The following is a 19781-nucleotide window of genomic DNA, read 5'->3' as shown; positions in this document are numbered from 1 at the left end:
CTCACATGGTTAGTTTTTGAAATGATGTAATGTGATCGCCCCAAGGATATTAGCTAGATATAGATATACAAACTACTTTGCAATGGTCAGACAAACCACTGTGGATATACTGGATATACAGTCAGGTCCATGATTATTGGAACCCTTGATAATACAATTCCTCAGAGAAAGTGGATTTTGTTTAACAAGTAATAAAAAATCCTTTAAAAAATATATGGTTCTACATTTTTAGCACCCATGTTTTTTTTATAACACTCTTGCACCCTCCCTTGCGAGGATAACAAGGCTGAGCCTTTACATAAAAAAAAGAAGAAAAATAGGTTGGTGAACATGTTAGGAAGGATCTTACAGAATCTTTCCAGATCCATGATATCCCTCGCCTGCTCTTATAGACTGCCCTCTTCAATTCAAACCACAGGTTTTCAAAGGGGTTCAAGTCTGGAGACTGAGATAGCCATTGCAAAATGTTGATTTTGTGGTAAATTAAACATTCCTTTGTGGATTTTGATTAGTGCTTGGAGTTAAAGTGTTGCTGGAAGATCCACTTGAGGCCAAACGTCAGACTCCTGGCCGAGGTAACCAGGTTTTTGGCAAAAAATGTCTTGGTACTTGGTAAAGTTAATGATGCTGTTGACCACAGGACTAGCGTCATAACACCAAATTTTACCGTAAGTATGAGTTACTTTTCTGCATATGCTTCTGTTATTCAATGAGCTACAGTGCCTTCAGGAAAGTATTCAGACCCCTTGACTTTTTCCATATTTTGATATGTTACAGCCTTACTCTAAAATGGATTTTAAAAATATAAATCCTTAGCAATCTACACACAATACCCCATAATGACAGTGAAAACAGGTTTTAATTTTGTTTGCTAATTTATTAAAATGTATTCAGACCCTTTGGTATGGCACTCGAAACTTGAGATGTTTCTACAACTTGATTGGAGTCCACCTGGAAATGCACTATGACCCTCAGGTCAAAGGAATTGTCCATAGAGTGCCGAGACCACCAAGAGTCTTCCTAGAGCTGGCCGCCTGTCCAAACTGAGCAATCGGGAGAGAAGGGCCTTGGTCAGGGAGGTGACCAAGAACCCAATGGTCACTCTGACAGAGCTCTAGAGTTCCTCTGTGGAGATGGGAGAACCTTCCAGAAGGACAACTTTCTGAGCCACTCCTCAATAAAAGGTACATCAAAACCTGCTTGGCGTTTGCCAAAAGGCACCTAAAGACTCTCAGAACCATGAGAGCCAAGTTTCTTTGGTCTGATGAAACCAAGATTGAACTCTTTGGCCTGAATGCCAAGCGTCATGTCTGGAGGAAAACCTGGCACCATCCCTACGGTGAAGAATGGTGGTGGCAAAATCATGCTGTGGGGGTGTTTATCAGCGGCAGGGACTGGGAGACTAGTCAGGATCGAGACAAAGATGAATGGAGCAAAATACAGAGAGATCCTTGATGAAAACCTGATCCAGAGCTCGCGGGACCTCAGACTGGGGCGGAGGTTCACCTTCCAACAGGACAACAACCCTAAGCACACAGCCAAGACAATGCAGGAGTGGCTTCAAGACAAGTTTCTGAATGTCCTTGAGTGGCCCAGCCAGAGTCCGGACTTATTTTTTATTTATATTTAACCTTTATTTAACTAGGCAAACCTGATCGAACATCTCTGGAGAGACCTGAAAATAGCTGTACAGCAACGCTCCCCATCCAACCTGACAGAGCTTGAGAGGATCTGCAGAGAAGAATGGGAGAAACTCCCCAAATACATTTGTGGCAAGCTTTTAGCGTCATAACCAAGAAGACTCGAAGCTGTGATCGCTGCCAATGGCGCTTAACAAAGTACTGCTGATTAAAGGGTCTGAATACTTTTGTAAATGTCATTTTTATTTGTAATAAATTAGCAAACTTTCTTTTTTTTTTTTACTTTTTTTGCTTTGTCATTATGGGATATTGTGTGTAGATTGACGTGGAGAAAACAGGATTAGAATAAATCTGTAACGTAACAAAATGTGGAAAAGTCGAGGGGTCTGAATACATTCCAAAGGCACTGCATATTTCATGTTATCTGCCCATAGCACTGGCGAAAGTTTGATAAATGGCATTGGCACTTGGATTGGAAACAGTGCTATGTTCAGATGATGTAAAAATAGAGCTCCTTGGTGGCTCAGTGACGTTATCCTCGCAAGGGTAGAGTGCTAGACTATTGAATACAGGGGTACCAATCATTTTGACCCCTATGTTTTTTGTTGTTGATTTTTGTTTTTGTATTACTTGTTCAACAAAATCTCTTTATCTGAGCAACTGTAATAGCATAGCATAATGTTTCCCATTTGTTTGGAGCATACAATATAGCTCAGTATTTGTAAAATTGATTTTATACAGTATTTTTTGCTCATCTTTATCAAGCGTGCCCATAATTATGGACCTGACTGTACTTACTCTGTTAGGCTTGAAGAAGGCTCTTTGTCCATACAGCCAAACAAACAGACATTGTGAGATCCTAAATGGTTTATCTGAGAATACCTGGGTTGAGATCATTTGTTCGATTTCTTATTGTGTTCAAAATCCACTGTAGCATTTATGTTGGTTTCATATCAAATGTCTGTTTTTTGTAAATATGTCATATTGTTGCTACTGTTGTTGTTACTACTACTAATACTACTACTACTACTATTATTACTAATATTTCTATTGCTACTACTATTTGCAATTAAAACAGTTCCATTTAAAAATGGCTGGCTTCACTCGTTTGGGTTGACAAATTTGTTAGCATTTCCAGTGCTGTTGAGGATTAAGTGTGTTGACTTGTTTGGGTTTTTCTTCTTCCTCCTATTTGACTGAACATCTGTTTGTAGGCCTATTCTGAGAGTTAGTAGGTTTCTGTAGGTGAACTGTTCAAAAACAGGCTGCCTGTTTCTACATGATGTCTACTAGCACACAGAGAACTGGTACACCAGGTGCAGAGGAGGGTACAATTATGTGTCGCCGGTTTTAGTTTCACAGTGACTCAACACACAGATCTGTATAGCTGTGAAGTCATTGCAAATTCCCTTCCTTTGCAGTTGTGTTGTTTTTAAAGTAAGTAGGGGATACCAGGGTTGGTTCTCAGCAAAAGCATACTGTACATACACTGAGTACACAAAATATTAAGAACACCTGGTCTTTCCATGGCATAGACTGACCAGTGGAATCCAGATGACAGCTAGGATCCCTTATTGATGTCACTTGTTAAATCCACTTCAGTGTAAATTAAGGATGAGGAGAAAGGTTAAAGAAAGATTATTGGACAATTGAGACACGGAATGTGTATGTGTGCCATTGTCAAGTTGGTATAAAGGCATCGGGAGTGTCACGCCCTGACCATAGAGAGCTTTTATTATCTATGTCGGTTAGGTCGGGGTGGGATTTAGGGTGGGTCATCTAGGCTTTTATATGTCGATGTTGGCCTGTTATGGTTCCCAATCAGAGGCAGCTGTTTATCGTTGTCTCTGATTGGGGATCATATTTAGGCAGCCATTTCCCCTTTGTGGTTTGTGGGATCTTGTGTTTGTGTAGCTGCCTGTAAGTAGTCATGTTTAGTTTGTGCTTGTTTGTTTTGTTTGGTGAGTTTCTATTTATTAAAATGTGTAACTCTACGCATGCTGCGGCTTGGTCCATTCCTTATGTCGAACGTGACAGGGAGACAGGTGCAGGAATGCGTAATTGTGTTTTTTATTTACACAAATTAGTGTGCCATGTAAATGCACGGGGATGAAGACCAAACAAACACGTATACAAAACACAGGGTTGAGACCCAAACAAAAGAGCCAGGTGTACCTCGAATAAATACACAAGCGGACAATGATACCACACGGGACGAGACCCGTAATCATCTGCACAATACAAGCGGCACGAAAGCCAAAACAACACAGCACAGGTACTCACACGACCAACGGACATTGGAACAATAATCGACACCCCGATGGAAACCAAAGTGCACCTTTAAACAATTACAATCAGTGGGAATGGGGTCTAGGTGTGCCTAATGACACAGTTCCAAAGGGATCCGTGACAGCCATTCAAAGGGTGAATGGGCAAGACAAAATATTTAAGTGCCTTTGAACAGGGTATGGTAGTAGGTTTTATTTACCCTTTATTTAACTAGGCAAGTCAGTTAAGAAGAAATTCTTATTTACAATGACGGCTTACCCCGGGGCAAACCTGGACGACGCTGGGCCAATTGTGGGCCGCCCTACGGGACTCCCAATCACGGCCAGATGTGATGCATCCTGGATTTGAACCTAGGACTGTAGTGACACCTCTTGCACTGAGATGCAGTGCCTTAGACCGCTTCACCACTCGGGAGCCACTGCCAGGTGCAACAGTTTAAGTGTGTCATGAACTGCAACACTGCTGGGTTTTTCACACAACAGTTTCCTGTGTGTATCAAGAACGGTCCACCACCCAAAGGTCACCCAGCCAACTTGACACAACTGTGGGTAGCATTGGAGTCAACAATGCCCAGCATCCTTGTCGAACGCTTTCGACATCTTGTAGAGTCTATGGGCAAAAAAAGGGAGATGGTGGGGTGCGACTCAATATTAGGATGGTGTTCCTACTGTTGGTATGCTCAGTGTAAGTCATCTATATATCATGGGCTAGGCTCTGACAATGGGAATTCCAAACCACCAGTTTGTATGACTCATTTAAAAATGTATAGAAAGACCAAAGTCTTGGGGTAAAATGGAGACCCTTTTTATCCTCATATCTAATTCCAACATGTAGTTATTAGCCAGTCAACTTGTCACAATGTTTGCTAGTAGCTTATTCTTTTTGTAACAGGAAATAAAGCAACATGGCATACAGTCTTAAAAATATATTTTCATTGATCAAACGATATTCCTGAGAAAATGCAGTGTTTTATGCCTTGAGAACAACATATTTTGTGTGTGCGTGTGTGTGTATGCACATGCATGTGTGTGGGTATGTGACAGAAAAAAATATGTGTGTGAGAGAGAAGCAACAAAGGGAGCTCTTTATAGCACAAGCACAAAAGAGCTTGGGATTTACTGTATGCTGACAGGGGCAATGTACCCTGAACAATATGGTTAAAATTAGTTAGATTGCGACAACCAATCCCCATTTTCTTTTCATAATGGAGTTGATAGTTACAACCCCAGATTCCATGTGACAACAATCCCCAAACCTGGCAAAAATGCTAACTATAATGCTAGTTACCACATTGCTCACATCTGTAGCCATGAAATGATTTGAAAGGCTGGTCATGGCTCACAATAACACCATCATCCCAGACACCCTGGACCCACTCCAATTCGCATTCCGCCCCAACAGATCCACAGATTCCCTTTCCCACCTGGACAAAAGGAACACCGACATGAAAATGCTGTTCATTGACTACAGCTCAGCGTTCAACACCACAGTGCCCTCCAACATCATCAGGAACTCTATACCAAGCGGTGTCAGAGGAAGGCTATAATAATTGCCAAAGACTCCAGCCACCCAAGTCATTGACTGTTCTCTGTGATTCTGCACGGCAGGCGGTACTGGAGCGCTAAGACAGGGACCAAAAGGTTCCTGAACAGCTTCTAACCCCAAGCCATGACTGCTGAAAACTTAATCAATTGGCTACCTGGACTATTTGCATTGACTCGTATTTTTCTTGCACTGACTCTATGCACACTCACTGGACTCTAACCACACACTCACACATACTACTACACCGACACCCCATCACACACACACACACACACACACACACACACACACACACACACACACACACACACACACACACACACACACACACACACACACACACAAAATTTGCTCACACACAGTTTAAAAATATATGGCAAATAGAAATCCAAAATGGATGGTGTTAAGAGATAGATGGGAGGGGTTGAAGGGGAATGAAGGGTGGGACTAAGAACATCAAGATAACCAATGTAAAACATACAGGGTCTGTAAAATGTATATGGGTTCTGAAATGTTGCGAAATAGCACAGTTACAAATAGAAATCAAACTGGATGGACATCATAAATAGAGGAAGAACTAAAAACAAACCAAATATAACTATTGTAAAATAGATTGTGTCTGTAAAATGTGTATAAGATGTATAATCTGAAGGTAGAAGCCTAAGTGTTTATTAGTTTACTCCAATTGGGGGGAAGGGTGGTAGGGTTTGCGGGGAATAATAAAGGTATATTCTTTAAAAAGTATGTATATCTATATAGGTATGTATATATGTGTAGATGTATGCGTACGTGTATGTATATATATATTTACCCCAAAAATATATAGGGGATTGGAAATGACGCAGACAATTACATTGATGGAAGCAACAATCTTTCCGCAATATTAAGCTGATCCAACCCCTTAAAAAAAAAACACACACACAAACAAAACATACACACACATGCATATTGACGACACACACACACACACACACACACAGACACACTTTCACACCCGCTGCTGCTACTCTGTTAATTATCCGTTTATTATCTATCCTGATTGCCTAGTCACTTTTACCCCTACCTACCTGTACATTACATATTACCTCAATCACCTCAACTACTTCGTACCCCAGCACATTGACTCGGTACTGGTAGTCCTTGTCTATAACTCGGTACTGGTAGTCCTTGTCTATAACCTCATTATTGCTATTTTATTGTGTTACTATTTCCTATTTATTTTTGCTATTTTTCTTACTATTTAACTCTGCATTGTTGGGAAAGGGCTCGTAAGACCACACCTGTTGTATTCGGCCCATGTGATTAATATAATTTGATACTTCGATAATTCAAGAAAATATCAATGCATAGAAAAACACATACAGTACATTCCCATCACCAAAATGCTTTGTCATGCTGATATTAATTGACCAGGTGGATGAGTTCTTTCCAACAATTCACACATTTTAAGTGTAGAATTATTACACAGTGCCCTCTGGATTGGTAGTAATAAGCACCGGGATAAAAAACCCATGATACAACCAACCCATGATACAACCAACCTATGATACAACCAACCCATGATACAACCAAACCATGATACAACAAACCCTGGTCTCCCCTAAGTAGCCTTGCATGAGCGAGCCGGAACAGCTCATAGGAGAGCAGGAGCTTATCTCCTGTGTCTGTAGCGTGAAGCAGCTTGATGTACAAGTATAGCCCCTGGAAAGTATGTGGCTATTCTACAGCAGAGCCTTACCCCCCAATTATATCTCCTTAATGCTACCTGCCAAGCAGAGACACATCAGGTCCCATTTCCACAGTCTTTAGTATGAATCTGCCTGGGATCAAACGCTCAACCTTCCGATCTCAGGGTGGACACTCTAACCACAAGGCCACTGAGTTGACGCTGTTATTACAACTTCATCTACAAACTACTTGCATGTATGTGAAAACATAAACATGGATTTAAAGTAAATCTGCTGTGTGTAAGTCTAGCAATATTTATGAACGGGAGCTTATAAAACAGATATGCATGCATACTGTATGTAACCTCTCTGTCACGTTACTATTAAAAACAGACAATTGTCATTCTGCAAAACACCTGTGCAAATGAACAGAATATGGTTATGCAGGACAGATGAGTGCATGCTCTTTCGAAAAGCATAGTAAGATGGTCATGGAAGTCTAGTGCAATATAAGAACTGTACGGTATATTGCTCTCCAAGTCTGCATTCTCCATGAACTTGACATGAAACTGACATTGTACCATGTATAAATGACACACCACTGAAAATGACTTATGGTCTCATTCAACATTTGGGAAAGGTAGGCAAATTCATATTTCTTAGTAGTAGTATATACATAGATATGACAAAACTCCACATTTTAGTCACAATTCACACCTATCAAGCCTGACTCATCATAACTGGAGAAGAGCTTACCTTCAGTGCAAGGGGGAAGTCCCAGAAAATGCATTGTGGTTGCACCCAAATCAGCCCCTTACTCAAATACATGTAGCCCAAGGTCACTGCAAGAGGGGCACATTTCAAGCTGAGGTCCTCAGATGTCTTTCTTCTCTCTGTAGGTAAGTCATACGATATTGTGTTTTATTACATTGGGCATTATTATTACATTCCATGATGAGATGTATTTTTAGTTACAAGTGAGCTGGTTAATGAGTAAGCTGTTCATGGTTTATAACTTTTTAAAAGATGGATGTTGTCTTTGATTATTCATAGAACACCTGGGAATGGTATTGAAGGAGAACATAATTATTTAAATGTTTACTTATCGGATATGCAGACTTAAAGATCAACATCATGCCTTGAATACATGACTTACATGGTGTAAGCAATGAGCCATTGCTTATGCTATAGAGTGTTACACCAACAAAGACACCATTGATCACATCATGTGTGGTAAAAGGACTGAATAATCAGTAAAGGCGTAAAATGCTATTGTTGGAGAGTGATTTAGGCAAATTCACAGATAAGAACAAATGTACAAGTCAATTTTATGAAGTTGAAGACCAAGGCGAGGCGTAGCTTTATTTGTAGAGCGTGTCATTTCTCCAGCTCAGTGATTTTGTGCCCAGTGGAGCACAGCGCAGTATGCCTCTGTCAAGTAAAGTGCATTTAAATCTTTGAAGTTGTGTATAGAGGCTTGTCCTCTCTTCTGATACCTTCTAGAGTTACTTGGACAGAATAATATACAGTACATGAGTAATTCATCAATTTGTTTGTTTGAGCCTGCTTGTCTGCCTGTAGACGAACCTACACCATCTAAAAGTAAAGAAGAAAAATAGAACACAAAATCTAAGGAAGTCCATCATAAAGTCATGTAAAATCTGGACGCCTAACACCCCCAAATCAACTTGATTCGTGTCAGGTTTGAATCATTCCCAACCAAGTGACACAAAGCTGATTACGCAAGGATTCCATGAACTGACCCTGATTTTCCTCTGCCTGACATTCAATGAGTCAGAGTGTGAGTTGACACCTGAGCTGAGCCATGGGGTTTGGCTGTCCTGAGGGTCACTTCTGGGATGGCTTGGTGAGGAAGTGTCTGACCTGTCAGATGGTCTGCCAGCAGCCTCACCACCACCTCAGATGCATCGAGTACTGTGGTAAGTTCACACACACACACACACAAACGCTCACCGGAGGAAATAACACATACACTTAAGAAGTCAATGAGAGGCCAATGCACCACACGATTGTCCATATGACTCAGTCCTCAAAGTTATACACATAACATACATGTTATATTTCATTCTATGGTGTTATATCAGTGGTAAAAGGCTCACACAAAGATCAATGAATCTCAAGATCCTTTTTGTGGGGTTAAGTAACAAGTATAGTCTAGTGCAATTGTGATTGATACATAGTAGCCATTTCGTGTCAAAACAAAGACATTTTATAATACGTATACCATTCCCGTGCCATTGTGTGTATGTTTGTGCCAGTTTCTCTAGGGTGTAAGGCAGTCCCAGGGCAGTACTACGACAGGCTGTTGAAGAAGTGTCTGACGTGTGCTGTTGTGTGTGGCAACCATCCCTCAGAGTGTTCCCACCAATGTCAGAGTGAGTGGCAGGCAGGTACACACATACACAGACAGCTCTCACAAACAGTCATAAGAGTTTGTACACTACTAAATAATTAATTGAGCCTACAGCCATCTCCAAAATAGTTTCTGGCTGACGATCCAATATTTAGACATTTTTTATTTTGAAAATTGGTCCAAAATTCCATGACCTAGAAGTACTTTTTTAGTGTTGCTGATGACACGCTGATCATGTGATGAGTTCGCAAATCAAATGCCCCACTTGTGCTGCCACTGGACAGTGGAAAACAAATACGTTAACCTTTATTTATTGTAATTTAAATGAGTTTGTAGTAGTTAAGTGTTGAGTTAGATTACATACTGTGGCTACCTTAATCGTTATTTTTAAGTTATTTCAATGACTTCACAGCAATTTCTCGCTAACCGAAATGTAACTAGCTAGCAGGCTCAGCTAAATACAAATCAGTCTAGATACAGTGTGCAAAGCTGTCATCAAGGCAAAGGCTGGCTATTTGAAGAATCTCAAATATAATACATATTTTGATTTGTTTAACATCTTTTTGGTTACTACATGATTCCATATGTATTATTTCATAGTTTTGATGTCTTCACTATTTTTCTAAAATGTAGAAACTAATAAAGAAAAATCCTTGAATGAGTAGGTGTTCTAAAACTTTCGACCGGTAGTGTACATACCCCATCAGACACGCCACTATGGGTTCCTTCACGGAACACAAAGATTTAACGCGTCGCTCAGTTATGTATAGAGTCATGTCATCATCACACCCCTTGACTTTTTTCACATTTTGTTGTGTTACAACCTGAATTTAAAATGGATTCAATTGAGATGTTTTTGTCACTGGCCTACACACAATCCCCATAATGTCAAAGTGTAATTATATATATATATATATAGTTTTAAACTAATTAATAAAATGTAAAGCTTTAATGTTATGAGTCAATAAGTATTCAACCCCTTTGTTATGGCAAGACTAAATAAGTTCAGGAGTAAAAATTTGCTTAACAAGTCACACAATTAGTTGCATGGACTCATTCTGTGTGCAATAATAGTGTTTACCTTGACTTTTGAATGACTACCTCATATCTGTACCCCACACATACAATTATCTGTAGGTCCTTCAATTGAGCAGTGTTCAAACACAGATTCAACCACAAAGACCGGGGAGCTTTTCCAATGCCTTGCAAACAAGTGCACCTATTGGTAGATTAGGGGGACGGGGGGGGCATACATTATATATCCCTTTGAGCATGGTGATGTTATTATTGACACTTTGAATGCTGTATCAATACACCCAGTCACTGCAAAGATACAGGCCTCTCTCCTAACTCAGTTGCCGGAGAGGAAGGAAACCACACAGGGATTTCACCATAAGGCCAATAAAACAGTTACAGAGTTTAACGGCTGTGATAATAGAACACTTTGGATGTACCAACATTGTAGTTACTCCACAATACTAACCTAATTGACAGAGTGAAAAGAAGGAAGCCTGTACAGAATTAAAAAATATTCCAAAACATGCATCCTGTTTGAAACAAGGTACAAAAGTAATTTAATTTTTACCTTTATTTTACTAGGCAAGTCAGTTAAGAACAAATTCTTATTTTCAATGACGGCCTAGGAACAGTGGGTTAACTGCCTGTTCAGGGGCAGAACGACAGATTTGTACCTTGTCAGCTCAGGGACTCAAACTTGCAACCTTTCGGTTACTAGTCCAACACTCTAACCACTAGGCTACCCTGCCACCCCTAATACTGCAAAACATTTGGCAAAGCAATTCACTTTTTGTCCTGAATAAAAAGTGTTATGTTTGAAGTAAATCCAACACATTACTGAGTACCACTCTCCATATTTTCAATCTTAGTGGTGGCTACATCATGTTATGGGTATGCTTGTAATCGTTAAGGACGGGAGTTTTTCAGGGTAAAAAAGAAACAGAATGGAGCTAAGCACAGGCAAAATCCTCGAGTAAAACCTGGTTTAGTCTGCTTTCCACCAGACACTGGGAGATTAATCTTTCAGCAGGACAATAACCTAAAACACAAAGCCAAATCTACAGTACACTGGAGTTCCTTACCAAGAAGACAGTTAATGTTTCTGAGTGGCCGAGTTAGTGTTGACTTAAATCTACTTTAAAATCTATAATCAGGATAAAACAAAACTAGAGCCTGCAGGACTTGCTTTTTGGAGTGTGGTGTCAAAAAAGTAGAGCATCTCTTTATTACGGACAGACGTCTTCCCATGTTTACAACCATTGAATATATACACTGCTCAAAGAAATAAAGGGAACACTTAAACAACACAATGTAACTCCGAGTCAATCACACTTCTGTGAAATCTAACTGTCCACTTAGGAAGCAACACTGATTGACAATAAATTTCACATGCTGTTGTGCAAATGGAATAGACAACAGGTGGAAATAAAAGGCAATTAGCAAGACACCCCCAATAAAGGAGTGGTTCTGCAGGTGGGGAACACAGACCACTTCTCAGTTCCTATGCTTCCTGGCTGATGTTTTGGTCACTTTTGAATGCTGGCGGTGCTTTCACTCTAGTGGTAGCATGAGACGGAGTCTACAACCCACACAAGTGGCTCAGGTAGTGCAGCTCATCCAGGATGGCACATCAATGCGAGCTGTGGCAAGAAGGTTTGCTGTGTCTGTCAGCGTAGTGTCCAGAGCATGGAGGTGCTACCAGGAGACAGGCCAGTACATCAGGAGACGTGGAGGAGGCCGTAGGAGGGCAACCACCCAGCAGCAGGACCGCTACCCCTGCCTTTGTGCAAGGAGGAGCAGGAGGAGCACTGCCAGAGCCCTGCAAAATGACCTCCAGCAGGCCACAAATGTACATGTGTCTGCTCAAACGGTCAGAAACAGACTCCATGAGGGTGGTATGAGGGCCCAACGTCCACAGGTGGGGGTTGTGCTTACAGCCCAACACCGTGCAGGACGTTTGGCATTTGCCAGAGAAGACCAAGATTGGTAAATTCGACACTGGCGCCCTGTGCTCTTCACAGATGAAAGCAGGTTCACACTGAGCACGTGACAGATGTGACAAAGTCTGGAGACGCCGTGGAGAACGTTCTGCTGCCTGTAACATCCTCCAGCATGACCGGTTTGGCGGTGGGTCAGTCCTGGTGTGGGGTGGCATTTCTTTGGGGGGCCGCACAGCACTCCATGTGCTCGACAGAGGTAGCCTGACTGCCATTAGGTACCGAGATCAGATCCTCAGACCCCTTGTGAGACCATATGCTGGTGCGGTTGGCCCTGGGTTCCTCCGAATGCAAGACAATGCTAGACCTCATGTGGCTGGAGTGTGTCAGCAGTTCCTTCAAGAGGAAGGCATTGATGCTATGGACTGGCCCGCCCGTTCCCCAGACCTGAATCCAATTGAGCACATCTGGGACATCATGTCTCGCTCCATCCACCAACGCCATGTTGCACAACAGACTGTCCAGGAGTTGGCGGATGCTTTAGTCCAGGTCTGGGAGGAGATCCCTCCACCTCATCATTAGCATGCCCAGGCGTTGTAGGGAGGTCATCCAGGCACGTGGAGGCCACACACACTACTGAGCTTCTTTTTGACTTGTTTTAAGGACATTACATCAAAGTTGGATCAGCCTGTAGTGTGGTTTTCCACTTAAATGTTGAGTGACTCCAAATCCAGACCTCCATGGGTTGATAAATTTGATTTCCATTGATCATTTTTTACATTTTTTTATTTTGATTTTGTTGTCAGCACATTCAACTATGTAAAGAAAAAAGTATTTAATAAGAATATTTCATTCATTCATTCAGATCTAGGATGTGTTATTTTTTTGAGCAGTGTATGTTTTGACCATGACAGTTTTCAATCAATCAAATTGATTTACAATGCCCTTTTTACATCAGCCGATGTCACAAAGTGCAATACAGAAACCCAGCCTAAAACACCAAACAGCAAGAAATGCAGATGTAGAAGCACAGTGGCTAGGAAAAACTCCCTAGAAAGGTAGGAACCTAGGAAGAAACCTGGAGAGGAACCAGGCTCTGAGGGATGGCCAGTCCTCTTCTGGCTGTGCCGGGTGGAGATTATAACAGAACATGGCCAAGATGTTCAAACGTTCATAGATGACCAGCAGGGTCAAATAATAATAATCACAGTGATTGTAGAGGGTGCAACAGGTCAGCACCTTAGGAGTAAATGTCAGTTGGATTATCATAGCTGAGCATTCAGAGTTAGAGACAACAGTGCGGTAGAGAGAGAGAGTCGAAAACAGCAGATCCGGGACAAGGTAGCAGGTCCGGTGAACAGGTCAGTGTTCCATAGCCGCAGGCACAACAGTTTAAACTGGACCAGCAGCATGACAAGGTGGACTGGGGACAGCAAGGAGTCATCAGGACAGGTAGTCCTGAGACATGGTCCCAGGGCTCAGGTCCTCCGGGAGGGGAGGAAGAGGGAGAGAATTAGTGGGAGAATACTTAAATTCATACAGGACACCAGATAAGACAGGAGAAATGCTCCAGATATAACAGACTGACCCTAGCCCCCCGACACATAAACTATTGCAGCATAAATACTGGAGGCTGAGACAGGAGGATTCGGGAGACACTGTTTCCCCATGCGACGATACCCCTGGACAGGGCCAACCCAGCAGGATATAACCCCACCCACTTTGCCAAAGCACAACCTCCACACTACTAGAGGGATATCTTCAACCACCAACTTACTACCCTGGGACAAGGCTGAGTATAGCCCACGAAGATCTCTCCCACGGCACGAACCCGAGCATGGAAGAGGACCAGTAAGCCAGTGACTCAGCCCCCGTAATAGGGTTAGAGGCAGAGAATCCCACACTGTAAAAAATATTGTGCCCCTTTTACTTAAACATTTTTGGTAACTATTTGCATCAGCTTTTTAAAATCCAACAAGGAGGATGTTTTAAGTGTAATTTACATTGCTTTTAGTGTATAACAAACTCAAATATATTAAGTGCAAACAACTAACTGGATCTCAAAAATGTATTTAATTCAACTTCATTTTTTCAGGTTCAGAACAGTTCTTTTTTTTACCTGCTTAAGTCCTTCAAGTCCGAGAACTAATATTATAAGTTTGATATACTTAATGTAATCAGCTACAGAACTAATATTGTAAGTTTAATTTTCTGAATTTACTCAGTGTCATAATTGATATTCTGTGTTTTATCTACAAATGTTTTTTAGCTCAGTTACTTATGGTACTCAGGTTATATACTCAAATATATACTCAAATATATACTCACAGCTATAATTAAAAAGCTGATGCAAATAGTTACCTCAATATACTTGGGATAATTTACAAAAATTATTATTTCTATACAAGGGAATATGGAAAAAGAAACAAGTGTTCAACTTCAGACACCTTCATTTTGAATAAATTTTATAATTTTAACATTTCTTCGAACTTCAATCTCAAATTGCCCCTTAAAGTTTCTCGAAAATCAACAAAGTTTCAATAATTTATATTTGTCCCGGGAAATACCTAAAAAATCACAAGTGCGAATTTAAAGCAATTAAAACCAAGATATCTTTACTCGGGTTTCTCCCCCAAAAAGATTGTTGCTGTGCCACTTTGTAAATATTTTACAGCAAGTAAAACTGATACAAAAACAATTATAGAGTAACTTTGATCGACAATGACATTGTTGTGAATTGCTAAGCAGGCAGGTTTTGAGGTTTATCATGTTCCACAATTAATTCAACGCATTTTAGCTGTAGGCTACCTTAACACAGAGCGGTCCCTGAGTTGGCCAACGCGTTGTCAAATCATACAAACTTTGTAACCGCAGTCAAACAAAAGAAAAACGACCAAAGTTGCTAAGCTTGCTAGATAACGTCCAACGAATGACATAATATGTCTGTCACGACTTCTACCGAAGGTAACTCCTCTCCCTGTTCGGGCGGCGCTCGGCGTCGCCGGTTTACTAGCCGCCACCGATCCCTTTTTCCTTTTCTGGTTGTTTTGTCTGTTCCTTTTCACACCTGGTTTCAATTGCGTTTATTTCTGTGTGTATATATTACCGGCCTTAATTCGTGCAGGATTAAGTTTGTGTGTATTTGCGTTCGATGATCTATGATGTTTATTGTTTTCGCTATTACGTACGTGTAGTTAAATTTCGGAACTGAGTTTGTTCCTCCGTGTGCGTTTGGCATGAGTTTCTGTATTGTCTTCACTATTTAGGCACTTGTATGTAGTGTCGGAACTTTTTTTATTTTTTTATTTGACCTTTATTTTACTAGGCAAGTCAGTTAAGAACACATTCTTATTTTCAATGACGGCCTAGGAACAGTGGGTTAACAACTAGTTTCTGTTCCTTCGAGAGCGTTGTTTTGGATTTTCATCTGTGCCAATTTTCTATTGGTGGACTATGTATATATATTAAACACGCTTCCCAGAAATCCCTGCTCTCCTGCGCCTGACTCCTACACCTCTCACCGAGACGCACCTTATCACATAATGTCCTATTTGGTCAAATCGAATTGATGACTATACAGGTAGCAGATCAGCTTGAATAACGGGGAGATGAAAATGCTTAAATATCAAGGTATAACGGGGACCAACTCTGTTAAAAAAAAATCCATATCTACTCTTAAACCATTTAATGATCACATATTCTCTACCAAAGCTCTCATTTGGGACAGCGCAGAGAAGCGGAGGAAATTTTATAAACTATGTTATAGCAATATGTTGACATGCATAGGCGAGACGTGCTTTGATAATGCCACCTATGGATTACAGAATACAGTTAGGAGTTTCCATGTGAGACAGGAGTCTGAATTCTGGGTTTCAGTGGGATTGGGACGATAGGAAAACATCATGGAATCTATTTAAGGCTATATACTGGCTTCTACGTTGGTCATTAGATAATTCATACACTTGATTTCCGCTACATTATTTCATGCTCCATGTTTCTGATCAGTGATAGATGAGCGAACAAATAAATGAGCTACAACTTCCAGTTTTCCAGACGGAGATCAACTAACCAACTACCGTGTACAGACATAGATTCAGTGGGGGGGAAATTCACATTGATTGATTATCAGACAAATCACAGGCTTTTGGGTCGGGAGTATGACAGGCGAGTGAAGAGCAAAAATCCATTTGTATAAGATGCTAGCAAACTGTTCTGATCAGCTAATATATGAGAAAACTAGAACGAAGATGATGATTAGCACTCGCCTCAATTTAGCTAACATTTCCCCCAGCCTAATTGTTACTAAATATCCAAACGGTGATTCAGCGAAAACAAAGATCTGACATTGATTCATTTATCTAGACGAGTCCCCTACACTCGTTTAAAAAATGCGCGATGGGGCTGTCCCAATCAAAACAAGTAGGGGTGAAAAATCTGAATATAAAAACATATTATTGTAACGACCCTGGGTTTATAAACGCGGAAATCGAGTCTGTCGCACGAGCATGCTTTTGCGGCACAGTCGATAGCGCGCCGGATCTCGGGCTCGAAGGTCGATGGTTCGAGACCTGCTCCCTGCCTGTTTCATTACATTAAAAAAATAAAAAAACAACTCAAAATAGCATAATTGGTCAGGAGCCCGTAAAACTGCTGCCATACATCCCAACGCCAAAGGCTGAAATGTGTTGTCTACGTCCCGGACGGCACCCTTCCATAAGGTACTGGCCAAAAGAAGTACACTATTTAGGGAATAGGGTGCCATTTGGCGTCTTTTTCTAATTCAGTCACATTTAAATAGGATAACCTTGGGATTAAATGCTTTTGGTTTTGATCTTTTGAATTGAGAAACTCCTAGAAGTAGAGCTTTGACATTTGGAAATGGTGCATACATTTGTTTAGACTCACTTTGCATTACATTGATGTTATTGCAAGGTAAATAAGGATTTAAATTAAGTAATTTAAGTAATTTAATTCACCTTAAGCCCAACAGCCTGACTTGAGTGCAACCCTGAGGCCTGTGGATGGGACAGTCTTCCAGAACCCTACCACCAAGGGGGGCTCCCTACTCAGTGGTGTGCCTAACTCAGTCATCCTGGTGTACTCTCTGCTGGGCTTTTGTCTGGCTCTGCTGCTGTTGACCCTGTCTTTGGCCCTGCTTGTGCTGCTGAGGAGGGCCAGTGCCAGAGGTCCCCGACCAGGGGCCACACAGAGCAGTCCCACCCAGGGCCGTGGAAGCCAGGAGGCCCAAGAGCCTAACCAGCACAGCAAGTCCTCCAAAGGTCAGTTTGGGCACAACTCTAGTCTAAAACATAGCTCAGGGCATGTCTTCATAAAGCCACTCAGAGTAGGAGTGCTGATCGGGGATCAGGTCCCCTCGTCCATGTATTCCTATTAATTAAGATCCAAAAGGCAAAAATGATCCTAGATCACAATCAAATAACTCAGCATGGCTTCTTTTAGCTTATTTATCTCTCTTCTCTGTGTGCATGCATTTGTACCATCTTTAGACAACCTGATGGATCCATCCCTGCCCAAGCTGAACAGTGTGACAGCGGGCCGTTCGTCCAGCCCAATAGAGACCTGTGTGTGTGTCCACTGCTTCCCTGACCTCAGAGTGCCTGGCAGAGGTGAGAAGCAGCAGAGACCCCATCTCACCCTCTACCAGCAGGCTGTCTCCCAGGACCTCCACACTCCTACTAGACGACTCACTTGTGGATCATCAGAAAAAATAATCTGCTCCCCCTCTCAGCCTAGCTTCTGACAGGAGCAGAACTGAAACCGACTGGACACTACGGCAATCATAGAAATCCTATTAAATTACTAGAGGGGCTATGTCATAAACCCTCAAAGTTCCATAATGGGGTGAAAATGGCAGCAATCTTGGTCAGGGAGAAATAGAAAACCAGTCTAATTGGAATGAATGACAGAGGCATAGGTGGTGCATTTCCTGCTTTTACTGATGCAGGAAAATAAAAGTAAGGCAGGTGATGTATTAGAAATTGTGTAATGTAATTATACTCAACCTAAAATAGTGTTGTAATTCTAAAAACATTTGATACTGGTTTTATACCAATTTTCTGTACAAATACCTTCTAAAATACATGTAAACAGACCATACGTCTTAGTTTTCTTGAAAAACGGTGTGCTACTCTATGATAAAATATCAGTACTTGTTGCATTTAGGTCTCAGTCATATCATCAACTGATTTGAGCCAATGTATAGCTGTGTATTGTCTGCCTTGTTTGAATGGAATGTTTGCTTGTTGGCAGTTAATTAGACACATTTATGGTGTCATTCCTCAAAAACTGGTTGGCCAGCTAGCTAGCAAACACCCATACTGTCATGTTTCACCTGTCCTTGTGATTGTCTCCACCCCCTCCAGGTGTCGCTTATTTTCCCCAGTGTATTTATCCCAGTGTTTCCTGTCTCTTTGTGCCAGTTCGCCTTGTATGTTTCCAAGTCAACCAGCGTTTTTCCCGTTCTCCTACTTTTTGCATTCTCCTTTTTCTATTCCTCCTGGTTTTGACTCTTGCCTGTTTCTGGACTTTGTACCCGCCTGTCTGACCATTCTGCTTGCCTTGACCATGAGCCTGTCTGCTACTCTGTACCTCCTGGAGTCTGATCTGGTTTTGACCTTTTTGCTTGTTCACGACCATTCTCTTGCCTACCCCTTTGGATTAATTAACATTGTAAGACTCCAACCATCTGCCTACTGTGTTAGCATGTTGGTTTCACCTTGTGCCTTGATACACACAGAGCGGATCAATTCTTCACATTCATTGTTTTATCTTATCACAGCACTGGCAAACCAAGGTTGACCATGACCATCATGGCTGACCTTTGGACCATCATGAGGTTCATGGCCATTCTAGTATAATCGCAATAAAACCACCCTAGACAGATGACACGCCCACTCCGGGGTAGTTTCCCCTAGGTACAGATCTAGGATCAGCTTGCCCTCCACAATCCTAACCTGAACCATTAGGAGGAAAAAAAACAATAACTCTAAACTGTCCCAAGATCAGCCACATCTATGGTGAACTTCACCTGGCCTACACCATGCAGACCAGAAACAACTGTGATGTGAGAAGTCTGGAGAGCAGAAATGAAATAGGTGGTAAAGGATACACAATAAACGGTATTGAGGGAGTAACAGAGAACATGATTTATGCCTGTATGTACTCACCCCAAATGACACCCGCTGCATCTCTCAGGAGACATTCACATGTGGGTGGCCTCCTTGTGCCATGATTCAGCAAAGACCTCCAGTAAGTCTTGTAGAAGTTAATAAAACCCTGACGCACACGAGAG

At 41.5% G+C, this 19781-nt stretch overlaps 1 protein-coding gene across 2 annotated transcripts; it reads left to right on the top strand.

Moving 5' to 3' along the window:
* Positions 1 to 6466: 6466 nt before the first annotated feature.
* LOC115143999 (tumor necrosis factor receptor superfamily member 13B-like) lies at positions 6467 to 19780 on the top strand. Of its 2 annotated transcripts, XM_029684559.2 has the most exons (5): positions 6467 to 8040; positions 8940 to 9081; positions 9421 to 9537; positions 17452 to 17748; positions 17977 to 19780. In XM_029684559.2, the coding sequence occupies exons 2-5, from the start codon at positions 8967 to 8969 to the stop codon at positions 18228 to 18230; spliced, it is 783 nt and encodes a 260-aa protein (XP_029540419.1). In that variant the 5' UTR covers positions 6467 to 8040; positions 8940 to 8966; the 3' UTR covers positions 18231 to 19780. The 2 variants fall into 2 exon arrangements, with proteins under 2 accessions (XP_029540419.1, XP_064858489.1); XM_065002417.1 differs by having other exon boundaries at positions 6467 to 9081.
* The last annotated feature ends 1 nt before the right edge of the window (position 19781 follows it).

Source organism: Oncorhynchus nerka, linkage group LG16 (genome assembly GCF_034236695.1).
Source record: "Oncorhynchus nerka isolate Pitt River linkage group LG16, Oner_Uvic_2.0, whole genome shotgun sequence".
Taxonomy (NCBI): domain Eukaryota; kingdom Metazoa; phylum Chordata; class Actinopteri; order Salmoniformes; family Salmonidae; genus Oncorhynchus; species Oncorhynchus nerka.
The sequence above is the reverse complement of the archived record's forward strand: the minus strand, read 5'-3'. Positions and strand labels throughout refer to the sequence as shown.